This window comes from Pararge aegeria, chromosome 4, assembly GCF_905163445.1.
Source record: "Pararge aegeria chromosome 4, ilParAegt1.1, whole genome shotgun sequence".
Taxonomy (NCBI): domain Eukaryota; kingdom Metazoa; phylum Arthropoda; class Insecta; order Lepidoptera; family Nymphalidae; genus Pararge; species Pararge aegeria.
In genome coordinates this window covers 9,583,062-9,593,176 of record NC_053183.1, presented here as the reverse complement: position 1 = coordinate 9,593,176, position 10,115 = coordinate 9,583,062, and the positions used below count along the sequence as shown (strand labels likewise).

The 10,115-nt window shown below is 37.4% G+C and overlaps 1 protein-coding gene across 14 annotated transcripts in view; it reads left to right on the top strand.

Moving 5' to 3' along the window:
- Positions 1–1,479: 1,479 nt before the first annotated feature.
- LOC120637759 (regulating synaptic membrane exocytosis protein 2) overlaps positions 1,480–10,115 on the top strand; it is a 37,631-nt gene continuing 28,995 nt past the window's right edge. For 10 of the 14 annotated variants that reach the window (XM_039909764.1, XM_039909750.1, XM_039909763.1 and 7 more), the window contains exons 1-2: positions 2,278–2,753; positions 9,786–9,990. In XM_039909764.1, coding sequence (XP_039765698.1) covers positions 2,644–2,753; positions 9,786–9,990 — 315 coding nt within the window. In that variant the 5' untranslated portion in view covers positions 2,278–2,643. Of the gene's footprint in view, positions 1,680–1,806; positions 1,891–2,277; positions 3,062–9,785; positions 9,991–10,115 lie in introns of those variants that run through there. The other 4 variants (XM_039909758.1, XM_039909756.1, XM_039909753.1 and 1 more) reach the window with 4 other exon arrangements.

The following is a 10,115-nucleotide window of genomic DNA, read 5'->3' as shown; positions in this document are numbered from 1 at the left end:
ACGGTGCCGCATAGAAACCGTTTAGGAGCTTGGGTTTATTATAACTCCCATACAATTTAAGCAGGTTAGCCCACCAACCCTCTTAAATCTCTAACACCAATTGTGATTGCGGTGAACTAATACTAGAGATAAATATGATATACATAGTTCCACTCCCAATTTCTTATGTCCGTGCTAGGAGTAAGATCTTCGATTTCACATAGGTACTATTGATCCATAATTATCATTTTTTTTTCTTACAAAGATGTATGCACAGATTAATGAGCCATGCATAGCTAGTGCAGCAGTTAAGGCCACTTTCAGTTCCATTTCCAATTTCCAATTAAATTAAGTTATTTGAACTATGGATTCTCGATACGCTGCCTGTACGTAATATAAAAAAAATTGGACCCTGATGCTTAGATATTAAACTTAAACCCACTGCTTGTATGAGAGGCTCTCTTAAATATTTTACTTCTCTATTTGGGGTTTAGATTATCATAATATTTGCACATTTAGAGTTACCACATTCCTTATTTAAGATGTTTTAAGTACAACTGACAGACAAACGAACAGACAAAATGTAATTTCACGCAAATTAAGTCTGAGACCACACTTCCCTTATTCAATATTAACAAATGATTTGTTAGTCGAATGGTTAGCATGTTTCATTTCGATTACTAGGGTGCGGTTCCTGGCGCGGGATTCAATTTTAAGGCAGTTAATTTTTTTTTATTACCAACGTAGAGTTAAGAAATAGGCATGGAAAATCCAGTGCATCAGGTAGTGCGTTAAGGCATCGGGCTAAAGCCCACGAACCCATATTGGAACAGGATGGTGGACGCACTAAATCCCTGACTCATATGAGATAGAAAGCATGCACTTTGTTAAGGCATCACAAGGCACTGGTTCGTTAAATAAATAAATACTACGACAATACGCACATCGCCAACAATTCTAGAAGTAAGCTTGTGTAATGGGTACTAAGATGACTGATGAATATTTTTATCACCAATATACGTAAAAAATTATAATTATTTACGTTGTCTTTACTTTGTGTCCGTGCCTAAGACCTCAGTTGGTCCCGATTATTAAAGCCAGAGTTCTTGTCAACAAGAGAAGCGTGAGGTAACCGTGGAGATGCCTATTTTTATCGTCAAGAAATTCTCATGGATGCCCCGCCCTACGGGGAGCCGCATTGTTTATATCAGAATCACACAGACAAAAGCCCCATCCTACTCACCGCTTGACGACGGAACCTTAGGAACGCTTTCGCACATAACCGTTAACCGCGACTCTACCAACGGTTTTCTTCCGCTTCGGACACTACGAGCCCAGTTACGCTAGTTAGAGGCGTGCTGTAAAAGTGGCCAGTGGTGCCAGCCATTTTCACTGCACCCTCCGTTGCCGCACACTTCACACTTCGTCGGGTCATTAGCCATCGGCTAACCATATTCCTGATTAGAAATTATTAACCGATGTTTCCAGGGTGCATCGAAATGAATGCTGCTCTTCCCGTCGGACGAATCAAAAGAGATCCACGGCACCCAGGCGAACGTGGAGGTTACCCAACCTAGCACCCTAAACGTGGAGACGCCCTGTCCGATATGGATACAACCAGCAGATGCAACACTGCAAATCAACTTGACACTTTGCACATTTGCACTTTTTACTAAATAACTATTTAGTACCAATATAAGGTATATAACCTTATTTGTGAAAAATATAAAACTACAAACGAATCAAATAGTAGAAACATCTTTGTAAGAAAACATTAAAATCTGTCAACCAAAATTTTAAGTGTTATTACCAGATTATATTATTTTAAAAATAAGTAGCTCACAAAGGTTTATTTAATATGTTAAAAAGTTCAAGCAGGATATATGGTACGGTAAGGAAGAACTGTATCAGGTTGTATAGTTTATGCTGTCCACCTCGCCGTTCACCTAGCTCGTGCTCGTGCTCTCCCTGCGTGCCGGGAGCTTCTTGCCAGATTCAACCCCCTGGAACATGTCGCCCTTCTAACATCCCTCCAAATCCCTGCCGTCCTCATTACCCTAAAACAGCTTTAAAAAGATATAAGTATATTTCACTTTTCATATGTTTACCACTTATTCTTTTTCAAGCTTTCCTCGTCAGCGGTTGCCCAATACCACACAAGACAGAATGTCGCGATTACGAGTACATGCGCATACGCACAAAGAAATATCCATGGGGTGACGGCCAAAAAACATACTTTCATAACGATGACGTGAACTTTCTACCGGGTGAATGTGTTCCACCACCGCTCGATTGTGATTGAACGAACTCTTATAATCTTATCATATTATAGTTTCAATAGAATTACCAGTCAATTGATACCTTCGCTGAATGTCTCGTTTACCTAAGCTTGCAAGAAAAATATAAATAGAACTAAGGGTCTGCGAGGGAGTGATGCGCACGCATCGGAACCAGAAAGGGCGTAAGTAAGCGGCGCGGCGGCGCGTTAATGTTGGCTTAGAGCATGCGATCAATAGTCGTGCTGACGTCAGTGAGGTGTCGCGCCATTGGCCCTCCCGGCATTATTAAATAAACCTCCGGGGCGAGTGGCGCTGTACGTCGCGCCGCGGCACAGCACCGCAAAACGCGGCGGGCCCGCGCACCGCTCGCGGCTCGCCGCCCGCCATGGACGACATGCCGGACCTGTCGCACCTCACGCCGGAGGAGCGCGCCATCATCGAGGGTGTCATAATGCGCCAGCGACAAGAGGAGCAGCGAGAGCACGAGATTATGAGGTGTGCCCCGACCCTCCCTCCACTCGGCGACTCCTCACGCGTCCGCCTCCGCCACCACTGACTCCCACCCCGCTCCATCCCCGTTCGCCATCTTTCTCTAATGCACCATATGTGACAATGTTGTGAATGTGCTTTTATTATATATCATAACGTTTTTTAAACGCTCATAATACTCTTTCGTTTCTAACAAAGTAACTTTTTGTAGAGGAAAAAACAGTGCACTTAAATAAGTTCTGAATATTTATAACTACAGTATTGATATCGACGTGAGTTCAGTGTCATCTGCGCGATCTCAAAGTCGTGATTACGTATGTATAAAGCGAGATTACCTCTAGATACTTCTTAGCACACTATTTCAATTAATATGCATAAATTGAATTTGATATAATATGTAAAACAAGATCATATATTTTGTTTCAATAATCTGCGAGACAGAAGGCTGCAATACTGAAAAATATGAATCTAACTAATGTACATAATTAGATTACAAATAGTTGCAAAATCATTTGGCCTTTGAAATTAATATTCCTAATGTTATTTATCTAACCATCCTTCTATGTAATACGAGTCATGATAAATAAATCGATCTGTTGTATCTACATAAGTATATTTTTCGTCAAGTACTGAAATGGGTACGAGTACCTAGCGGAACCGGGTTCTATTGGCATATAAGATAGGTCCATATTACTTGGCGCGGAACATTTGCACTAGGTTCTACTTAGTTATTGACGTTAAGTAGACGCTTCGCTTGCGGGAGCGTTCAGCGTGGATGCAGTAAGATATTTTAGTGACCTACTTTCAGACCTGCATAACACTGTACCTAGTAAATTTGCAAGCCTGTGGGCGCTTTGTATTCGCATTTATCAAAACCACGAACAAAGTAGAGTTATTACATGGATATATACAATATAGCATTTTTATAAAGCCGTAGGTGCTAGTTTTTACTTATGATTTCGAGTCGTCCGTCCTCATCGTCTACCTCTAGAACCGACCTATCTATTACGAAAAATCATCGAGTTCGGTTTAGCTATGTGGAATATAATTATTCGCTGTTGGATAATTAATAAATAATTAAACCGAACACTTTCGACTTCGGGCTTTTTTTTGTCTAAAAGTATAAAGCTACCTTCGAATAATTTCTATACGTTCCTGAGGTTCAAATACCACGACAGTTTTTTGAATTTTAGTTGTTTTTACTGACAAAATGATTGATGCAATTTTTAATAGGATAAGATTCAAATGTCTTTAATGGATTTTTATTTGCCTTCACTTAAATGGTGTAGGTATTTTTTTCACGTACCTATCATGAATATAGTTTATTGTTTAAATTAAGTTCTTGTCATATGCTACATTTTTACGTTTTAAAACTAAAAAAATCATCTCCCAACTATATTTTTCTCAAACCAAAATCTGTTATTTTTTATTCTATATCCATACAACACGAATATTTTAATGGCAAAAGGCACCTGTTATTTGTAGATGAGGATTTTGTATAAATTCCGTTGCAGTGCGGCAAATTGCTGTTTGGTCAGTCGATAACAATGCTTCATCCAATAATAATTTTCAGAAATCATGTAATGCGCAGATTCAACCGTGTTAAATATGTTTTATTAGGTACCTACATGAGACTTATTATGGTGTACATAGGCGGAATAATAATATGTATGTACTCACATAATCTCTGCAACTCTACAATAGCACAGAAATGTTTAACTTTAAATCTAATAAGAGGTGCGATTGTATAAGACATTCGTATTCATTTTAAGGCTAGCGTATGGTTTCATTTGTCAAACAAATACTTCTAATGGTGTTTGGGTTTCATTCTTAAATGCTTTGGATTGTGAAAGTTAGGAATTTGATTTTTTAAGAAGCCTCAAAAATTTTTATTTACTTTATTTATCACGGTTTTGCTTATAGTTCTTTGCTTTTGTACTTTCTAACTTTGCTCGGATCCTAACTATTCATAGCAGCCTATAAGATTCCTCAAGAATTAGGCTATTTTTTAATAATTAAACCTCTTTAGGGATGAAATTTTATGAATCCTGAAACAAATTAATTACCATTTTATTATATATATATATATATATATATATATATACATATATTTATACCAACTTAACCAACCTAATAATACAAAAAAATGGTTTGAAAGAATATTACTAAGCCATGTAACTTTTTAGTACCTATGTTGTATATAATCGAATTATCTAAATAAATATGTATGATATACAATTATATATGTATGGATTTACCCCATGTTATTTATTTTAGTATTATCCAATATTAGAAAGTTCTTGGCGCACCAACCCGTTCTATCGGATATCTTCACGCCAAAGGTTGTCTGGGAGAGATTGCTTTAGCGATACGATTGCCTTTGCACGCTAAAATATGAATAGTTAAGCTTCTTACTTTTATTTATTTCTCTTTTGTATCTTTAATTGTGTTTGCAATAATGATTTCGAACAAACAAACAAGTTAAAAATGCTAAAGATACTGCATGAAGGGTAAAGATACTACTTGCAAAGTACATTCCGATTTCTAAATAAAACCAACTATCATTTTGGTATATTATTTCAAAGATACAAAATCGTTACAACTCGTAAAAACCCCTCCAAACATTTCACGTTGCAAACATTTCCAAATAATAGAATTGCAAGCGCTCTACATATCCCAACCGTTCGTTTTCCGGGATAAAAAGTAAACCCTAACTTTTCGGCGTATAAATTATTTTTACACCGAAAAACACGTCAATCTACCCTGTTGTGTAGTACCCCGTAATCGAAGGAAAAACAAACACACAAACTTTCGCATATATAGTAAGGATACACGGCCAAGTTGGTACAACCTGATAACATTAATCGCCCTAAAGATACTGTTATAGATAGGTAGGGTGCATTCAAATTCGTACCTTTCCGATATTTCCTAGTGAAGGTGATGACACAGTGTTTTTTTTTCAAATAGACTTCAATTTTCTTATTGTTTGCGTTAGGTATGAAGTTACGAAAGGGAATTATCATTCGGAAAACAATGTATTTTTTTTTAAGTTTTTACTTATTTTGTAAACCCCTATGTTAAAACCCTCTGAAATTTGATATGCACATGACCCAAGAGATGATTATGCTGGTTTTACCCACAAACCAACCGCCATACTTAACAATTTACCTAGTTATAGCAGTTTTTACTTGAATGGAATTCATTTGTGAGTAATCTAAAGTATTTTAGTATCAAACATAGTTATGTCTGCTGTTTCGCACGCGCGTTGTAATCGATTTTGTGCGCAAATTTCGCAAGTATAAATATCACTTCGGTGTGTTTGACCTATAAATAATAATAACTTGGGAACTTGGGATTTTTTTTGCACCAAGTTTCAATGTTTCTTCATACTACCTTATTTAGCAACTAGCTTCGTCCAGCTCTTTTTTATGAGACGGGAGTCTGTTATCCGGGATAAAAAGTTTCTCAGATGCCTCAATGAGTTTTCGCAATGAATAAATTAGTGAATTAATTAATTTACTTTTATTGTACACCACAGAAAGAAATATAAAAGAAATCCAGAGTACATAGAGCAACTTTGATACAATACAATTTGGAGGCCTTATTGCTACATAGCGATCTCTACCAGGCAATTGAAATCGTAGAAGGAAAAAGCTATAGATACAAGGAATTTAATCTATTATCTTCTTGCCACATTTTCCAATGGTCTGTTTAATTTAGGTCTGAAAAGTTTAAAGACAAACAGAGATTTTTACTTTAAAATTTACAACAATAAAGTTTAGAATTAATTTATTTCAAGCAGGCTTACTCTATAAGCAATTTGGAACGCCAGGTCTGTCTGTTTGTAGTGACTCTACCACCATTAGGCTATAGCGCACTCGGTGATAGGGCCACGGTTCGGTTCCCTGGGCGACTAACAAAGCAAACATGCATAGGCATATTTACCCTAGGGCCAAAAGGGACATAGCCTGGGGACCCTGGGATGGCAAAAGATCTTGGAGTGAATGTAGTTTTTATCCCGGAAAATGCATAGATCCTATGGGATAGAATTATAGATATATTAGTGGAGAAATAGGGATACAGTAATAGCGAAAAGTACAGCGAACGGCAACAGCAGTTCTTGTATTGTAGAAATGATTGTTTAGTTTCTTCATTCACCAACATTCATAACAAAACACTGTTGCATATTATTATTTTTTTAATTTTAATTTATAGGGCCGCCCAGGGAGCTAAATCTTTAAATACGCCACCGCAAACATGCCGACGTGGTTTTTTGTTCGAGTATACCCTCTTAAGAGGGGGGAGTCCCAACTTACCTCCGTTTCGTGGCGAATGGTTTGTTAAAATCATTACACAGTTCATAACTTAAGTTGACGAATCTCGGCCATACCGTCAACCGTCAACAAGTGATTTTTTAAGTCTAGCTCAGAGGCTCAGAGGCTCTAGAAGTTGACTAGAAAGTTCTTCTAAGGGGGCAAAAAAATCCTTTATTCAGTATTGGACAGATGTGTCCGTCAGATTCGTGATTAGACGGATTCGCTATTCGGCAGAAATTTTACAGCCGTGCACACATAAAAATGATTATATGATTTAAAAAAGTCAGTGAATTATATAGTGAATACGTCTGTCCACACCTCTAAACCGATCTTAATAAATTTGTGTGCTGAGATAGTTGATAATTCTACATACGAGACAAACGCGAACAAACAAGCGACTAAAACAATAACAATTTACCTAATAATTATTTAATAGTAGGCTTTTGACGAATGAGAATATAGTCACTCATTTGAGTATCCCAATAATTGTTCCTATTTTATACGTAAGTTGGTCTACGTAGCTCTACCTTCACTATGTGCGGTTATTTTATAGCAGACTCAACGTTATGTAAATTTTTTCGTACTGTACTTATTAGGTGAACAATATTTTAATTACTTTTTATAATAAAGTATGTTACAAATATATAAATCATATTTATAAATCATAAAAATATATATTTATCTTATTTTTTTCTCTAATTCTAAAGCATACTTTAAGTAATAAAATGATTATTTTTCACGTAGTAAGGTAGAAAAAATAAGTATAGGGCTTCCATGGCATATTGCTATGCTGTGCAATAGCACAGCATGTAACATGAGACAAAGCTTGACATAAGATCCGCTTCGAAAACAAAAAAAGAGTACTGCAGGAGAGTCTTAATGAAGTCTAGACTTAGGTCTAGACTCTAGATTGAATTCCGACCAAGAATTTCCAGTTGATGCACATTACAAAAAGAACCGTAATACAAGCGGCTAAAGCAACGTATTTTTTACAAAGGACAATGCAAATTACGTCAGCAAGGAGTTGGAACTGTATCATTGGTCTAGTGGTCAGCATGTTCTACTTCACGAGTCCTGGGTCAGATTTCTTGGTCGATTGATAGTAATTGGGTTTTTATAAAAGCAAAAATTTTTTAGTTCCAATCCTGATTTAGGAAATTACAGTTGTTTTACACCCCTTCCTCGAACCGACCGTATGCTGTAGCTCCCAGATGTTAACTCGATCACGTGATAATAATCGTTGTACCCTTCCAATCGACACTCGAGCACCATTTTGGGTAACCACCAGTACTGAGGCAGAGCAATTTAGGAATTTATCATTTTTGCACTTTTTGAGGTCTAGTCTGCTGATCTTGTCTTTAACCGTGGCTAGTTACCAACCTTGTTGATGTTGCTGTTCTCAGCAGCCAGTTAGGGGTATGAGTTAAATATACCCCTTGACGCTAACAGGTTAGCCCACTGTCTTCGAATTCATCTTTAGTCATGCACCATTGCGGCGCGTCTCGTAATGTGCAGTCAGCTTTACGACTCTTGCTGCTCATCTCGTAATCTGCGACCGCCAATCACTAATCAGCTTTACGATATCCTGGCGCGATGGAGCTTTTACCTATTCAGTATTTCGTATCTTAGATTATCCTTAGCCTTGTAGATAATATATTCTCTGAAAGCTTATGAAGGCCTTACTATTTAGACTAAACACGCTGTGAAGGCCGAAGCAGAGTAATCGAGGCTAGCGTAGTAGGCAACCCACCTAATCTTATATCCCCGATAACATCGAATTTCAGAATCGAGATATGAACTTCGTTCATGATCAGACTGTTTAATATATTATGCATTATAAGAATTTTATTAGTCACTACATACCACATGCTCGCAACTCTATGCCTTTGCCAAGTTTTATAATATTTAAAACACAACAATCCAGCAATAAACCGCTATATTATTCTGAATAAGTAGATATAACTTTAAGCGCGTATACCTCATTTGCTTGATAAAAGTTCTAAGCATTTGTAAAATGGGATTTTACTGCTATTGGAAAGTTTTGTTGAATTTTGCACTCGGAAGCTATCAGTCCTACAAAAACTCTTATTACATGATATAAATAAATAAATATACTACGACAATACACACATCGCCATCTAACCCCAAAGTAAGCGTAGCTTGTGTTATGGGTACTAAGATAGCCGATGAATATTTTTTAATGAATATAATACACATAATGTATATTATAAATATTTATGTGTATTATATTACATATAGATAAACACCCAGAAACTGAAAAACATCATGTTCATCACACAAACATTTTCCAGCTGTGGGAATCGAACCCTTGGACTCAAAAAGCAGGGTCGCTGCCCACTGCGCCACTCGGCCGTCATATAGAAAGTTTCTGGGAGATGTGATAGGGCACAACCAACTATAGTTAACGTTCTTATGTTACAAAGCTTAATTAGTTTTATACTTAAGAATAACAAGTCTTTAGCAGGTATTAAGCAACACGCTGCTCCAATGCAGATTGGTGGCCTATAAAGATTATTTTCACATGTTAGTGACAATAACTGAGACCAAAGGGTGGGCATATCTGAACACCGAGCTGGTACTGAAATTTGAACACATACCTAACAAAAGAATAACGAGTCAGTCCATCCAAGGTTATAAGCACATAATACAAAGCAAGTAGGTAAGTATAATATTGACACTAGAATAATATTTCTAATGGCAGACGTAAACAAGACGAAGTAGCGGTACTCGAGCAGACTATTCGTACCAGAAACGAAATGCACCGAGCAGCCGGAGTAGAGTTAGCTGCCACCTGCCACATCTGCCTGAAGACCAAGTTCGCAGACGGAGTGGGTCACTCCTGCCACTACTGCAGGGTGAGGTGTTGCGCTAGGTGCGGAGGAAAGGTCACTTTAAGATCCAATAAGGTAATCAAAAACTTCTCAAATCTCGGAACATCTTTAGAGCTTTCTTCAACGCTTACCTTTGCTACCTCACACATCTCTCGCAAAGGCTTCAAAGATAATTCCTAGAGAGCACAACTGTACCTCTG